The 16,569-nt window shown below is 37.6% G+C and overlaps 2 protein-coding genes across 2 annotated transcripts in view; one reads left to right on the top strand and one right to left on the bottom strand.

Moving 5' to 3' along the window:
• Positions 1–208: 208 nt before the first annotated feature.
• gabarapl2 (GABA(A) receptor-associated protein like 2) lies at positions 209–7,855 on the bottom strand. The gene is made up of 4 exons (XM_059546476.1): positions 7,668–7,855; positions 6,633–6,688; positions 3,305–3,477; positions 209–449 (listed from the first exon to the last, which is right to left on the bottom strand). The coding sequence occupies exons 1-4, from the start codon at positions 7,699–7,701 to the stop codon at positions 362–364; spliced, it is 351 nt and encodes a 116-aa protein (XP_059402459.1). The 5' UTR covers positions 7,702–7,855; the 3' UTR covers positions 209–361.
• tmem231 (transmembrane protein 231) overlaps positions 7,839–16,569 on the top strand; it is a 24,443-nt gene continuing 15,712 nt past the window's right edge. Inside the window, exons 1-9 of the mRNA XM_059546159.1 lie at positions 7,839–7,904; positions 8,217–8,262; positions 8,348–8,385; positions 8,431–8,446; positions 10,871–10,938; positions 11,038–11,166; positions 11,323–11,466; positions 11,663–11,744; positions 12,112–12,217. Coding sequence (XP_059402142.1) covers positions 7,839–7,904; positions 8,217–8,262; positions 8,348–8,385; positions 8,431–8,446; positions 10,871–10,938; positions 11,038–11,166; positions 11,323–11,466; positions 11,663–11,744; positions 12,112–12,217 — 695 coding nt within the window. The remainder of the gene's footprint in view (positions 7,905–8,216; positions 8,263–8,347; positions 8,386–8,430; positions 8,447–10,870; positions 10,939–11,037; positions 11,167–11,322; positions 11,467–11,662; positions 11,745–12,111; positions 12,218–16,569) is intronic.

Genomic DNA, 16,569 nt, shown 5'->3' with positions numbered 1-16,569 from the left:
TTTTATTGGTTAGGTCATCCAGCTACCTTACCTTTCAGTTATATTATATATATATATAATTTACAGGGGAAAAATACAGATAAATTAAAACATTAAAAGTTACTATATATTTTCAGTGTCAACATTATTAGACATTTGTAATAATACTGCAACACCATTCACTAAAAGAAGTAAAATCACTAATGGAGTCGATCTAATGTTTCAGAGCACAATATGACGGGTGACAATAGAGGTACAAAGACATCTGCTATGTGGTTAATTGACAGATGAGTCGATCCTGTTCCCAACCACAGAACAATCGCGCAGTCCAAAAGAAACGGGAGTGATGTGTTGCACAGCCTGGGATGATGCAGGGATCCTATTATCCAAACGTGTTTTCTCCACTGTAGGCCACGTACAAAAAGCCGTCCTCGTCTTTTTCTTTTTCATAGAGCTGCCCCATAGTCAGACTGAAACAAGTACGGAGGAGGTTACTGTTTTGACATGCAAAGAAATATATACAGAATTTTTTGCTGAACAAAATTATATAGATTAATGTATTAAAGTGATTAAAAATGAACCAATGCACAATTATTTTGTGAAAACTGCACATACACATACATATATATATATATATATATACATATACACACACACACACACTAACTCATGGGTATCAAACTTAATTCCTGGGGGGCGGGATTTCTGCAGTTTTGTTCCAACCCTGCTCCGACACACAACATGTGGTTTTCAAATAAGCCAGAAGGACTTGATAAGTTGGATCAGGTGTTTAATGAGAGTTGAATCTCAAACCTCAGTTTGGCTCTAACCCTCCAGCAAGTGAATTTGACACCCCAGCTCTAACTAAATAACATTAAGTAATAGGCAAGGAAAGTCACCATTTGTGAGAAAATGGCAAAAGGAGTCATCACTGAATACCTCTGAACAGATTAATCTAAAATAAATCCTAAACTAGAGGATATCAGGTGACTCTATTTGAGATGGCAGGTGGAGGAGGTAAACAGAGATTATTTATAAATGGATGTACAAGAAGGATGTTGGGTGTGACCTGCTGCAACACAGGAAAACATTTCAGCCGGCGTCCTTCCCTTTCAAACTAAATCTGATGCCAGATCTTAAGTTACTGAACACAATCAAAGCCCTATACAGTTTCTTCAACTTGAATGCTGCATGTTCAGGATGAAATTCAAGTAAATGTTCATTGTAAACATGTTTGCTGTATGATAGACCCCCGCAGATATTTCAGTAAAATGAATTCCTTTAGCTGGCATGTCATTGTCCTCTTTATTTCCTGGAATATTTGCATGTGGGTGGTTTGTTGTGTTAAAAGGTACTGCTCTTCTTGTGCATACAAAATGTTTTCGCTAGCACTTTATTTTATAGTATGTGTACTTCCCTGGCATATATACATGGTAAAGATCTTGTACCTACAGGCAAATGCATCATAACAAGGTACTTATCTGACATGTAAGTACATAGTAACTAATAAGAAACACAGCTGTTCTTAAAGGGTTAGTTCACCCAAAAATGAAAATTAGCTCATAAATGAAGTCATCCTAGGTGTATATGACTTTCTTCTTTCAGACGACTCGGGGTGGTGAGCAAAGGCTTTCTGTAGCGAATCTATGCATTTTTGTAATAAATTATCCATATTCCAAACGTAATAATATCTTTAATTTAGCTTGCGCCAACAGTTGTATACTGGAGCAGCACCGGAGGAATGACGTGAAAACCAACGTTTGTTAACAGGAGCAAAGGAAGCAAAGTTTCCTTACTTTAGCAAAGGAAAACCAGTCTCCTTTTGGCTTATATTGAAATCCTCCGACATTCTTCTTTACAAATCCTTGGTTTGTACCTCTAATTAATGACCGTTGTTTTTGTGTTGTGAACTCTCCCCTGCCCTTCTGCGTTTGTCACTTCTGATCGGTGCATGCGCAGCGCCAGCCTCATACGTCATGCATCCAGAACTGCTTTGTTTACAAAAGTAAAATGATTATTACATTTTCAATATGGACAATTTTCTTTCAAACACACATACTGTAGATTCACTACAGAAGGCCTTTGTTCACCCCCCGGAGCTTTGCTTTGGACTGATGCATGCAACACCTGCTGAGTGCCATGAAACAGCTTGAAAGCTCAAAGACTATTTTTAATATAACTCTGACTGGATTCGTCTGAAAGAAGAAAGTCATACATTTTTGTAGTCCAAAATAGATTCTATCATGAAGTCAATGGGTTTTTGGTTAAATGCCTCAAATAAGATCGGTTGTGAACACAAGCTCAAGATATTCCTACGTTTTTTCTTCAACATAAAATACATCAGTAATAGCCTTTTTTTTAAGCTTTAAATTGCATTGAAAAGGTTTGTTGCTAAAAAGTGACTAAAAGACTAACAGAGGTTGTTGGTGACATTAAATATTGTTACACAAAACAGGAAAACTCATCTACTCACAAGCCAGCCTTCACAGCCTTGTTTGTTTCATTTGAACAAAGGATGAACTCAAGCCATCAGGGAATGTTTTTAGACTGATAAGAGTTGCATGAAGTTCATTAACAGTGATATTGAAATCTCGAGACTGTGGTGTAGTTTATAACCTACGCTTTTTACTTCTAGCAATTAGGTGATGTTCATTTGAAAAGATTATCATGATGAATATAATGTGTAAGAATCATAATCCCTTTGCTGGTCACAGAGCAATAATAGTATATGTGACCCTGGACCAAGTGTCAATTTTTACATCATCTGACAGCTGAATAAAAGAAGCTTTCCATTGTTATATGGTTTGTTAGGATCTGACAATATTTGGCTGAGATACAACTATTTGAAAATCTGGAATCTGAGGGAGCAAAAAAAATCTAAATTCTGAGAAAATCACTTTTGAAGTTGCCCAAATGAATTCTTAGCAATATTACTAATCAAAAATTACATTTTGATATATTTACGGTAGGAAATTTGCTAAATATATTCATGGAAAATAATCTTGGCATAAAAGAAAAATCGATCATTTTGACCCATACAATGTTTTTTTGGCTATTCAAATCGTATTGGGATTATGTTGAGACAGTCAGGGTGGTGCTAATTTCCGGGTTGACCTATAAAATATGTCATCAGTAGTAGTACTCTATTCTATCACATTAGTCTCATTTCAGTCACATTTTTTAAAACTGTGTTTTTTGGAAGTTTATCAGCTGATTCTGTGTATCCCCATTGTAAAAGCATTACTGTCACCACAAATTGTGTTAAATACTCTTTGTAGGCAATGTATTTAGTAAATTATTTGTAATATACAAAGCAGCATTTTACCTGGACTGAGGGACAGTTTTGTCCACAAAAAGGAATATGGCTTTTTCAGAAGGAAGCTGGATCCGCTTTCTGATGATCCACATGAACTGAGCCACTGTAATGTCAGATGGGACCAGATACTTTCGCTTGTCAATGTCCACAATCTGTGAACCAGATACTTTCTCTACAATAACCTGATAAACACAAGAGAGAGCAAAACAAAGGCAATCATGTGTTACAAATTATGTTACACACACAGAATAAGCAATGGTCTGTTTACATCAGAGGCGGATCTAGTATTTCATCCTCAGAGAGACCGTTAGATACAAAGACACAAATGATCTTAACAGTGCTTGTGAAAACTATTACTCTAAGAAGTGAATACACACAATAACTAGTAAAGCTACAGAAGTTACTTCGTCAAGACAAGAGCAGTGAGTAATTCTCTATATTTTTTTTGTTTGATTAAAATTATTTTGTGTGTATTTGCTCAAAAAAACATGAAATAGAACTTATTTGCCTGCAGTTTTTTGTGTGCATGCTTCACGTGTGTGCGAGCACAGAAACGATCCAAGCACACGATTGAGATCACTTTCTTGTGCTTGAATGACTTAAATCAATGTAATTTTTAAACTTACAAGACTTAAAACATGTGAGAATGATAGACTTTCTTGATAAAGCAGCACTGGCCCAATCATTTGGAGAGCTGATTATAGTTTTAGGAGGGCTGAGACGACGGATAGGGGCGCTGTAGCCCACCTAAAAAGGGTCTAGAACCGGCCCTTGTTCACACCAAGCGGGAACCTTCCGGTCTCTCTGGCGCTGTCCAAAATGGTACTTCATGTGGACTTGTGGATTTACAGTGGCTGCCGTGTGCGTGTGTGTGTCCATTAAGTCTATGAGACAGTAGGGTGTCCCATTCGTCATTTTAGCTTTCAGAAGGCTGCTCGCGAGTGCCCCCTTTACAGCCCCATACACCCTCGATGCACACTTCGCCAAGCCTGCACTGAGGCCAGCTCCACAGTAGACTACTACCCGACAGTCAAAGTGCAATTAAAGTGTGGACTCGGAGGAAGACCGTGGCCTAGGGTGTGATTTGGGACAGGGCCTCTCATGAATCCAACAAAAAACTGACTTAAACTGCAATTCATCGACTGGCCACTAACGACAGGGTTCAAATGGATGTCAGGGAATTTTTTTTATAACTCATCCATTTAAATTATATTAAGCCTTAAAGTTCTGCATAATTAAGGGGCGTGGCCACTTGAGTGACAGGTGGATTGCCGAAGCTGTCACTACTAGCCTTCTGTGTGCTGTCTGTTAACAGTCACGTCACCTCATCAGCTAATTCCAGCCGCTGAACTTGGCATCCCTACTGTGTTTGTGCTTTTTTTTCTGGATTATTTAAAAAAATTATCAGATAATATGGCTGGCTGTGCGGTTAATTGTGCTAACAGACCATCCAAGAAATGGGCTCCATTTTTCCCAGGTGAGTGAAATTCTAATATAATTTTATTTAACTTGTGTGAAATAATGTATTATTTATAGTTTTATTTAAAACTTTACTACACACCATAGACAGTATAAAACAGCATTAGCTCCTTAGCCTGAGCTAACTTCATCATGTGGAGCTAGGCGGGCATGGTTTTAGCAACCAGGCACCTCAGCTCCACCCACATCCCTCCTCTTTGCCCATATTTGATTATCTGGGAGTGACATGATGCCAAGATGGCGACAGCCCTCTTTGGGGCTTCAAAAATGCTCTTCCGAAACCTATGGCTGATTCATGGACACCATGTTCATTGTTTTATAGACTTAGATTAAAACAGATATCTGTCGGCCTAAATCAAAAGCAAATTCACTCCAGCACAAGAGACAATGCACTTTCAGAGAGCCTGTCTAGATCAACACTCATTTTAGCTTTTTTTAAATATGAAAAAAGGGAATACAGACAAGACATTAAACTAAAGTCATGCATGTGTAGGGGAATTTTATCAAAGCTGACAGCAAAAACATTCAGTGTTAAAAAACACTAAAAATTTAATTTTTTTCGATGAATTTTGATTTACTTAACTATTTTATTTGTCAGTGTCATTGCAAATATTCACATCTGCCCAGTGTCTTAATAACATATAATTTTCTACAGTCATTACTAAATGAACCCAATGTTTACAAATTGTTTCTTATGTTATGCAAATAACTCATTGATTGCAGGTTATGTTTGAAGTTCAAAGGCTCATAAACTGCAAACATGGGAAGCACTCGTATAGTCTATATATTTGTAATTTTCAGTCCAAGTAAACATTTATATATAGTATATTCATATTCAAATCTGTAGGTTAGTTTGTGTATAGGTACAGTATTTATGTGTAGCTTTTGTATAGTTTGTTTTTAGTTTATGCATAGGTTATATATAGTATTTAAAGTCAAATCTGACATTAGGTTAGTTCTGTATAAGTATAGAATTATGTGAAGCATTTGTGTAGTCTGTATTGTTTTTAGCTTATGTAGATGTAAACATTTATATATAGTATATTTATAGTCAAAATCCATGTATGTCCAACACATGTAGCGGGATGACAATAAACCTCAACTTGAATTGACTTGAAACATTGATGTTCTAGGCTTGAGCTCAAAATGTGTGGAAAAGAAAAAATACAACAGCTGATTCAAGATCCTTTGTTGTTTAGTGCTGGTGGGCAAATAGCTTTCAGTGTATCATCCCCATGAAATGCTCTGATATCTAATCGATTTAGAAGTTTTCACTGCAGGTTCAAGAAAAAACAAACAAACTTGTGCCAAACATTTACTTTTGGTGTGAAAAGGCATTTAGACCCGCTGTTGTCTTTGTCTGATATGGTTATTATTATGGTTATTATTAGTCAAATAACAAAGGGTCAATGACAAATAAAGATGTCTAATAATTTGGATTCCATATAGCAGTCTTTCGTGTGATATAATTTTGTTTAATGGTTTTCCTTTATTGTCCTTGGTTGTTTGTTTATTTTATCTGATAACTGGCATGTGTTCAACAGCATATTGGTTTTATGGAGATATTAAAGGGATCATATGATGTTGCTTAATTTTTTTTGTGTGTATTTGGTGTAATGAAATGTGGTTATGCAGTTTAAGGTTAAAAAACACATTATTTTCCACATACTGTACATTATTGTTTCTCCTCTATGCCCCATTTTTTTGTAACATGTTTTTTTACGAAGCTCATCGTTCTGAAAAGGAGGTGTGCTCCGATTGGCTAGCTACTATGTTACTATGACCTCTCATTATTAATTATAAACAGACAAAGCTATCTCCATCTTAAAACTGTTGAAGTTTCCATATCCATACTCACAGGAACTCTGTCTGGGTACTTGTTGCGGATTTTGGCCGACTCCACACACCTGTGCTCTAAATGATGGATACAAAAAGACAAGACATTGATCAGTCTACATCAGGGGTGTCAAACTCAATTCCTGGAGGGCAAGAGCCCTGCAGAGTTTAGATTCAACCCTAATTAAACACACTGATCCAACTAATCAAGTCCTTCAGGTTTATTTAAAAACTGCATGGTATTTGTGGAGCAGGGTTGGAACAACACTCTGCAGATGTCCCGTCCTCCAGGAAATGAGTTTGACAACCCTGGTCTACAGTCAACCTCAACAAACTCTTTACATCATTAATATTCATTAGAGCAGGGGTCACAACTCAGTCCTGGAGGGCCGGTGTCACACAGAGTTCAGCTCCAACCCTAATCAAACAAACCTGAACCAGCTAATCAAGCTCTTACTAGGCATACTAAAACACTTCCAGTGAGCCAAGCTGGAGTTAAACTCTGCAGGACCGAGTTGTTGATTCCTGTATTAGAGAGTCTTGTAATCAGCACTAATTAATTCTCATTCGTCACACTCATCCGCATTCTTTTAATGATTATAAATAGATATTACACTATTAAAGCACACACATTGTTTGATAGGGTGACTAATCCCAAAACACGCCAAGGAATATATTTTTTTACACACGTTTGACATTTAAATATCTCAAAATTACATAAAATATGAATACATTTGAAGGGTAATAAACACGCTAAACGGGACATGCTAAAATGAAAGAAAAACAATAACGTTACACATGATTTCTCATCAAACAGTGATAACACCAGAGACAGACTCTCCTACTGTGTGATCTCGGGTTGTTATCGTCATTAATGCAGTTATAATGTGCAAACAACTGACACGACTTAAAAAAATAAATCTTAAATCGTAGAGTCAGCTGTTAGATCAAATTAATAGGCTGACGTCATCAAATCATCAGTTTGACAAACAGATCAATAAATACACGCATCTGACAGGCCGTTGTTGATAAAAACATGACATTTTCGACGAGTTACCCAGAGAATGGTCCTCTTTAAACATCCATTTCATTTTTGCAGAGATATAGCTCGAGGAGCGATCTACTAATGAAAAGATCAGATGATCTGAAGTCAATTAAATGTTAAAACTAAAAAACGTCAACAAGGTAACGTTAAAAGCAGCAGACATTCGTCTTCAGACTAGCCGTGATGACGTCACCAAGCACGTCCTCTCCGTCAGAACGAGGTTACGTCACAGTAGGGCCGTGCCATTCGGTAGATTCCGGGGTTTCATACGCGAGTTCTTATATTTAGCAGCAACTACACTAATTCGATTGTTGAAACCAAGTGATCAGACTCATTGTTTTGACATAATTGAGATCAATTCATATATAATAATTCCTATGTACATACTTCGCACAAGGCCCAGATTGGCGTTGTTGCTATGGTAAACAGATGACGCTACGAAACCGGAAACACTCAGTGCGCGTGTTGTTGGTTTGCTGGACTAAGTAATTAGTCTGATGACCACAAGTTTTGACCCCCCAAAGTTTAACATTATTTATCTGAATCAGCATTATATTTTAGCATCTGAATCATATTTCACCTCTTCTGGTGGCTTACAGAAGTCAAGGTAAGCTGCATTTTATTCCGAGCAAATTATTTCCAAATTCCAAACATGTGACACATAACGTGACTCTGCTTGTTGCTGTGAACAGGCTTCTGGCTGAAGAGGAGCACATATGAAGAGCAAGCGGTCATTTAGTTCCAGTATGACATGATTGTGATCGGAGCCACAGACACAGCAGGGAGTTATACAGAGATGGGACCAAGTCACACATGTGCAAGTCTCAAGTAAGTCTCAAGTCTTAACCTTCAAGTCTCAAGTAAGTCCCAAGTATTTTTTTCTTGGGCAAGTCAAGTCAAGTCAAGTCACAAGTTATGTCAAGTCAAGTCAAGTCAAGTCCTGTAGTAAGTCAAGTCAAGTCCAAGTCAAGTCACCTTATTATTGTAATTTTACCTGCAGAATCTGATCTTAATAAAGTTAAAAGACAAGATATAAGTAACAGTAAATTAAAATAATTTGGATTTGCATTGTAAATACTCATGTTCAGTAAAATACATCATGGAATCAAACAAAATTGTAACTTCATAAAATTATTTATTTTTCACTTCTGCCAACAGAAATGTTTTACATTTTCAACATTGAGTCCATAAAACAAATAACAGCTAAACATCCAACAGACTCCTCTCTGAACACCCTCCCCCTCCCCTCTCTCTCTCACACAAAGGACGTGACGTGACATGACATTCAGCCAAGTATGGTGACCCATACTCAGAATTTGTGCTCTGCATTTAACCCATCCGAAATGCACACACACAGAGCAGTGAACACACACACACACTGTGAGCACACACCCGGAGCAGTGGGCAGCCATTTATGCTGCGGCGCCCAGGGAGCAGTTGGGGGTTCGATGCCTTGCTCAAGGGCACCTCAGTCGTGAATGAACTGTACATGCACCTCAGAACTGTACATGCACTCCCCCCACCCACAATTCCTGCCAGCCCGGGACTCGAACTCACAACCCTTCGATTGCAAGTCTGACTCTCTAACCATTAGGCCACAACGTCCCCTCAAACACAGTTTACATACAACATTAAACTTTCTTACATTTCTCCTCTCTCTCTCTCTCTCTCTCTCAAGTTCAAGTTGCTTTATTGGCATGACATTTGAGTTACAGTATTGCCAAATTTAGCATTTAGATACAGAATAAAATATGATTACAATAAAATACAATAAAAATAGCAGCAGCAGATAATATTTCTAATATTAATAATAGTAATTATATAGAATTAAGAATATAAAATAAAACAGTTGAATACAATAAATTATCCCTTTCGTATGGTGTGTATGGTGTATAAATATTTAGCAGCTATTGTGACTGCCGTCTCATTCTCTCCAAGTATATAGAGTAGTTTCTCCGAGTCATTTAGAGACAAGAATGAAGGATTCAAAGCTTCAAACTGTGGGAAGAATGTTTCTCTTGTAGTGCTGTATTTGGGACAGACAAGAAGGAAGTGTTTCTCATCCTCTGTTTGATTCAGCTCAGTGTTTGCCTCTCTTCTCTCGGTAGCCAGGATCTTTTATGTCTACCAATCTCTATTTCCAAATCATGATCACTGAGTCGATATTTTGAAAGGATTTGTCTTTCTTTTAATTGCTTGAGTGATAAGTAATTTGCCAGTTTTGTGGTTCTGTTTAGGGCCGAATAACACTGGAGTTTGGTTTGGAGCTCAAATTCATTTTTTAAATTTTTCATCATAATTATACTTCAGATTTTTGTCAATTAGTTTCTGAATGTTGGGGTTGTGATTGGAGTCAGACTCAGTTTGGGTTTCCTTCATCAGGTGAAGCACGAGTGTGTTTCTCTCTCACTCACTCACTCACTCACTCACTCACTCACTCACTCTCTCTCTCTCTCTCTCTCTCTCTCTCTCTCTCTCTCTCTCTCTCTCTCTCACACACACACACACACACACACACACACACACACACACAATCTCTCTCTCTCAGAGTCATTAAAGTCATTACCTCTATTACAAGGTATTGCACTTGCAAAATATAAGATTCGAGAGTCTTGTCTGCAAGCCGAGCACGATGTGGCCTATCCCACCATGTATGCGCCACCGGTATGCGCGCTCATAATGGAAGCAACGCGGTCGCGACTCGCACGCGGTGCGACACGCTCGACGCCTCAGGGGCGCAACTGCCCGAGCGCTTTGGAAACAATGAGAAAGCGGCGCGACTAGCGATTTCCACGCGTTTTTAGGCGCGAATTATTGACGACAAAAGCGATGACCCTCAGTACCCCTCAAGCTGAGATGTTGATGTGATGTGATATCTGATCTAAGTGGGCGTGGTCTGCGTAAGGTAGAGAGGGCATGGCTGATGATGTCATGACATGGCAACGCGATTCTCAGCCTGCGCTCCAGCTGAGTAATCAATTTTATTTTTTAAAAATAATTTATATATTTTATATTCAAACTGAAAACATAATGTGATTAACACTCAAGTCATTCAAGTCATCCTGTCTCAAGTCAAGTCAAGTCCCGAGTCTTTAACTTCCAAGTCCGAGTCAAGTCTCAAGTATTTTATTTTTTGTCAAGTCAAGTCACAAGTCATAAAAATAGCGACTCGAGTCCAAGTCACCAAGTCACAAGTCCCCATGTCTGGAGTTATATAGCATGGAGCACATTTCCCAACTTTAATCAATTGATCGGAGATAGTTTACGCATCCCATCTGTCTCCGTGAGTACGGGACTGTGGAAATAAAAAAACTTTTTGCAATATTGCAATAGTGAACTCTGTTAGCATATTGAAAGCTGCACTGGTTTGTTCACTATTCAGGTCCAGGAGGAGGACAGAAACCAGGATGGGAAATCTGACTTCCTCGTGCTCCAGATCAACATCCCACTCAAGCCAGAAGAACAGATGTTTGGTGTTCAGCTCCTCCTTACCTTCTCATACCAGCTGTTTGTGTGTATTCAGTGCATTCATATATGCCACAAATCAGATGCCCCACTCCTACTCGTTCAGTATTAATATATATCTTTCTTGCTCTCTCTCTGTCTATACCTCTGTGTATGACTTAAATAGCTCTCTGATTGTGTGTCTAACTGTCCATGTGTCTAGCGAATGTCTACGGTTGTGATGCAGACGCTTGCCTTTGTGCAGCGTTCCTCGCCTGTCCCAGGATCTCAGCTCTTCATCTGTGGAGACCTGAAGTTAAACCAGCGAACTCCTCTTCCACACCGAGGCTTACATAGTACCTACAATGTGAGTAGATCTAAACAAGCCCCAGGAAAACCATGTTTATCAATTTATGACCTACATAAAGATTAATGTGATGATTCGTTCATTGCTGGAAGCCAGTTTGACTTGCAGTGCTGAAGCTTTGTCAAAAGCATGTTGAGAGGAAGATAATATAAAAAATCACATCCATTCTGATTGCCTTTTTTTATTCCATTGCTAGGTATCAGTGATCAATGGATCCAGTCTGTTTGCGAGTACATATGACCTGACCAACATCATTAGACTCTACCAGCAGAGAAACCGTAAGACAAAGCCAACAAATGTGTTGTATCATTACTGTTATGAATATGTCTAGTGGCTCTCTTGTCTTTTTTATTTGCACCTTGTTGCTTTCAGAAAAAGCAGAGATTTGTATTCACTCTAGGCTTTATTTTTTGGTAGCATCCTCTGATATTTACTCTTGAACGTCCTGAGCTTTTTTCTGAGTTCATCATCTACTGCTATATTTTTGTTTCTTTCAGGTATTGAATATTGAAACCTTATTTGTCAGTTCTGTCAAATGTCAGTCCACCAATGATAAGCATGTATTATGTGGTTCTCGGGAATGTAGGCTTCAAGTACTTCAAGTACACCTTCATTCCCAGCAGTCTCTCTGTCTCACACACACAGTGACTACTGATCTCTCCGGAGTCATTCCCGTGTGGACGCTGGGCAGAGCTGTAAATTCTCCATTCCAGATCAGCGCCCAGATCAACTATCCAGAAGAAACTATTACATATCCTTTACATTTACGTGTGTTTTTTTTTACATATATATTAAATATACAGTGAGAGAGAGACTCTTTTGATCATCAAGACTGCCTTTATTTGATCAAAAATACAGAAAAAAAACACCAATATTGTGAAATAATGTTACATTTTAAAATAAACCTTTTCCATTTGAATATACTTTAAAATAGAATTTTCAGAGTCTTCAATGTCACATGATCCTGTGGTACTTTTTTCAGGATTCTTTGATGAATAACAAGTTTATTCAAAATATAAATCTTTTCTAACAATATACGTAAGTCTTTACTGTCACTTTTTATCAATTTAACATGTTGTTGCTGAATATAATTATTAATTTCTTTAAAAAAAAGTAAATGTACTGACCCCAAACTTTTGAACGGTAGTGTATATTGTTACAAAATATTAATATTTTAAATATATGCTATTTTACTTTTTAACTTTTTAGTCATCAAAAGAATTCTGAAAAAAGTAAAAAAATATATATTAAAGCAGCTCAACTGCTTTCAATTTGCTAATAAATCAGTATATAAGAATGATTACTGAAGAATCATGTGACACTGAAGACTGGAGTAATGATGCTTTGATCACAGAAATGTGCTAAATACATATAAAATGGGGTCATATTATGCAATTTCAAGTTTTACTTTATCTTTGTAGTGTTACAAGCTGTTAATGAATAGATAAGATTTGTAAAGTTGCAAAGACTAAAGTCTAAAACCCAAAGAGATTTCAGACTCGTCCACACCCTCCTAAACCACGTCGTTTAAACACGCCCCACATGTCTACATCATGATGTTGGAATATTTGCATAACACCGCCCAAATGTTCACGCAAAGAAAGAAGGTTTAACTTTTATTCTCACTGTTGGTGCCGGCGTTATGTTGTGGAGAAGCTGTTTCGTTGTAAAAATGAAACTACTTTCTTTGGCCTTCCAAAAGAGGACACAACTAGAACTCAGTGGTCAAGTTGTATTTACAACACTGTTCCAGAACAGTTCAACCCAAATATACAGATGTGTACAGTACATTTTACAGAGGACTGTTTCCTGATTCTGGGAGTAGACTACAATGCCTGCTGTTCTGACTCACAGTCTGTAAGTATGTCTTCATATTTAGGATGTGCCACTGACTGTTTAAACGTGAGTTTTGAGCAGTGTAGAGTAGCACTTGTTGTTTGTTTTTCCTCCGATCACAAATGCAGACTTGTCCTGGTGGTCCTCTGAGACAAGGTCTTTACAGGGGATCTGTATCTGGGGCTCTAGTTGTCCTGGTCTCCGCTGTCTTTCAGGGCAAAGAGGTCCTTTCTAGGTGCTGATCCACCATCTGGTCTGGATACATACTGGATCCGGGTGACTGCAGTGACCCTCTGATCTGGATACAGACTGGATCTGGTGGCTACGGTGACCTCGGAATAAGAGAGAAACAGACAAATATTAGCGTAGATGCCATTCTTCTAATGATGTAGCAAGTACATCGGGTGTTATGGGAAGTGTTTCCGGTTCCGGTTTACCTAATTAATGCAGCCTAAATATCCTTTAACGGATTTGGATATTAGAAGCATATTAGTATGTTATGTGTAAGCCAGGTTAAAGAGATGGGTCTTTAATCTAGATTTAAACTGCAAGAGTGTGTCTGCCTCCCGAACAATGTTAGGTAGGTTATTCCAGAGTTTAGGCGCCAAATAGGAAAAGGATCTGCCGCCCGCAGTTGATTTTGATATTCTAGGTATTATCAAATTGCCTGAGTTTTGAGAACGTAGCGGACGTAGAGGATTATAATGTAAAAGGAGCTCATTCAAATACTGAGGTGCTAAACCATTCAGGGCTTTATAAGTAATAAGCATAATTTTAAAATCTATACAATGTTTGATAGGGAGCCAGTGCAGTGTTGACAGGACCAGGCTAATATGGTCATACTTCCTGGTTGTAGTAAGAACTCTTGCTGCTGCATTTTGGACTAGCTGTAGTTTGTTTACTAAGCGTGCAGAACAACCACCCAATAAAGCATTACAATAATCTAACCTTGAGGTCATAAATGCATGGATTAACATTTCTGCATTTGACATTGAGAGCATAGGCCGTAATTTAGATATATTTTTGAGATGGAAAAATGCAGTTTTCAAATGCTAGAAACTTGGCTTTCTAAGGAAAGATTGCGATCAAATAGCACACCTAGGTTCCTAACTGATGACGAAGAATTGACAGAGCAACCATCAAGTCTTAGACAGTGTTCTAGGTTATTACAACCGGAATTTTTAGGTCCTATAATTAACACCTCTGTTTTTTCAGAATTTAGCAGTAAGAAATTACTCGTCATCCAGTTTTTTTATATCGACTATGCATTCCATTAGTTTTTCAAATTGGTGTGTTTCACCGGGCCGCGAAGAAATATAGAGCTGAGTATCATCAGCATAACAGTGAAAGCTAACACCATGTTTCCTGATGATATCTCCCAAGGGTAACATATAAAGCGTGAAGAGTAGCGGCCCTAGTACTGAGCCTTGAGGTACTCCATAATGCACTTGTGATCGATATGATACCTCTTCATTCACTGCTACGAACTGATGGCGGTCATATAAGTACGATTTAAACCATGCTAATGCACTTCCACTGATGCCAACAAAGTGTTCAAGTCTATGCAAAAGAATGTTGTGGTCAATTGTGTCAAACGCAGCACTAAGATCCAATAAAACTAATAGAGAGATACATCCATGATCAGATGATAAGAGCAGATCATTTGTAACTCTAAGGAGAGCAGTCTCAGTACTATGATACGGTCTAAATCCTGACTGGAAATCCTCACATATACCATTTTTCTCTAAGAAGGAATATAATTGTGAGGATTCCACCTTTTCTAGTATCTTGGACAGAAAAGGGAGATTCGAGATTGGTCTATAATTAACTAGTTCTTTGGGGTCAAGTTGTGGTTTTTTGATTAGAGGCTTAATAACAGCCAGTTTGAAGGTTTTGGGGACATATCCTAATGACAATGAGGAATTAATAATAGTCAGAAGAGGATCTATGACTTCTGGAAGCACCACATTTAGGAGCTTAGATGGTATAGGCTCTAACATACATGTTGTTGGTTTAGATGATTTAACAAGTTTATACAATTCTTCCTCTCCTATAGTAGAGAATGAGTGGAACTGTTCCTCAGGGGGTCTATAGTTCACTGTCTGATGCGATACTGTAGCTGACGGCTGAATGGTTGCAATTTTATCTCTAATAGTATCGATTTAAGAAGGAAAGTAGTTCATAAAGTCATTACTGCTGTGGTGTTGGGAAATTTCAACACTTGTAGAGGCTTTATTTTTCGTTAATTTAGCCACTGTATTGAATAAATACTTGGGGTTATGTTTGTTTTCTTCTAAAAGAGAAGAAAAGTAATCGGATCTAGCAGTTTTTAATGCTTTTCTGTAGGAAAGGTTACTTTCCCGCCAAGCAATACGAAATACCTCTAGTTTGGTTTTCCTCCAGCTGCGCTCCATTTTTCGAGCTGCTCTCTTTAGGGTGCAAGTATGCTCATTATACCATGGTGTCAAACTGTTTTCCTTAACCTTTCTTAAGCGTAAAGGAGCAACTTTATTTAAAGTGCTAAAAAAGAGGGAGTCCATAGTTTTTGTTACATCAAGTTGTTCTTAGGTTTTGGATATGCTAAGGAATTTGGATACATCAGGAAGATAACTTAAAAAGCAGTCTTTTGTGGTAAAAGTGATGGTTCTAACATACTTGTAACAAGAATAGAATTTACAATTTTGGCTATATGAAGTTTGCACAAAACTAAATAATGATCTGAGATATCATCACTTGGCTGCATAATTTCAACATTATCAACATCAATTCCATGTGACCGTATTAAATCTAGAGTATGATTTCGACAATGAGTAGGTCCTGAAACGTGTTGTCTAACACCAATAGAGTTCAGAATGGCTATAAATGCTGATCCCAATGCATCTTTTTCATTATCAACATGGATTCACCAAATCACGAACTATTAAAACTTTATCTGCAGCCAGAACTAACTCGGATGTAAAATCACCAAACTCTTTAATAAAGTCTGTATGGTGCCCTGGTGGCCTGTATACAGTAGCCAGTACAAACATAACAGGGGATTTATCATTAACACTTGTTTCAACAATAATGTACAGTATGTGGAAAATAATGTTTTTTTAACCTTAATCCGCATAAAACACATTTCATTACACCAAATACACAAAATAATGTTCTTTTTAGCAACATCATATGACCCCTTTAAAGTATATTAAAATAAAAATTGTAAATTTTAATAATATTTCACAATATTAGTGTTTTTTTTCTTTATTATTGATCAAATAAATGCAG

This window comes from Carassius carassius, chromosome 50, assembly GCF_963082965.1.
Source record: "Carassius carassius chromosome 50, fCarCar2.1, whole genome shotgun sequence".
NCBI lineage: Eukaryota > Metazoa > Chordata > Actinopteri > Cypriniformes > Cyprinidae > Carassius > Carassius carassius.
Note: the sequence above shows the minus strand (reverse complement) of the source record. Positions and strands in the feature narration are given on the sequence as shown.

What these genes read in the sequence shown, in the direction of transcription:
- gabarapl2 (XM_059546476.1), bottom strand. Translation starts at nt 7,701, where the DNA reads ATGAAATGGATGTTTAAAGAGGACCATTCTCTGG. An exon ending in TAAAGAGGACCATTCTCTGG is followed by an intron (nt 6,689 to 7,667) that starts GTAACTCGTCGA and finishes TCCATCATTTAG; the next exon opens with AGCACAGGTGTGTGGAGTCG. An exon ending in AAAACTGTCCCTCAGTCCAG is followed by an intron (nt 450 to 3,304) that starts GTAAAATGCTGC and finishes TACTTGTTTCAG; the next exon opens with TCTGACTATGGGGCAGCTCT.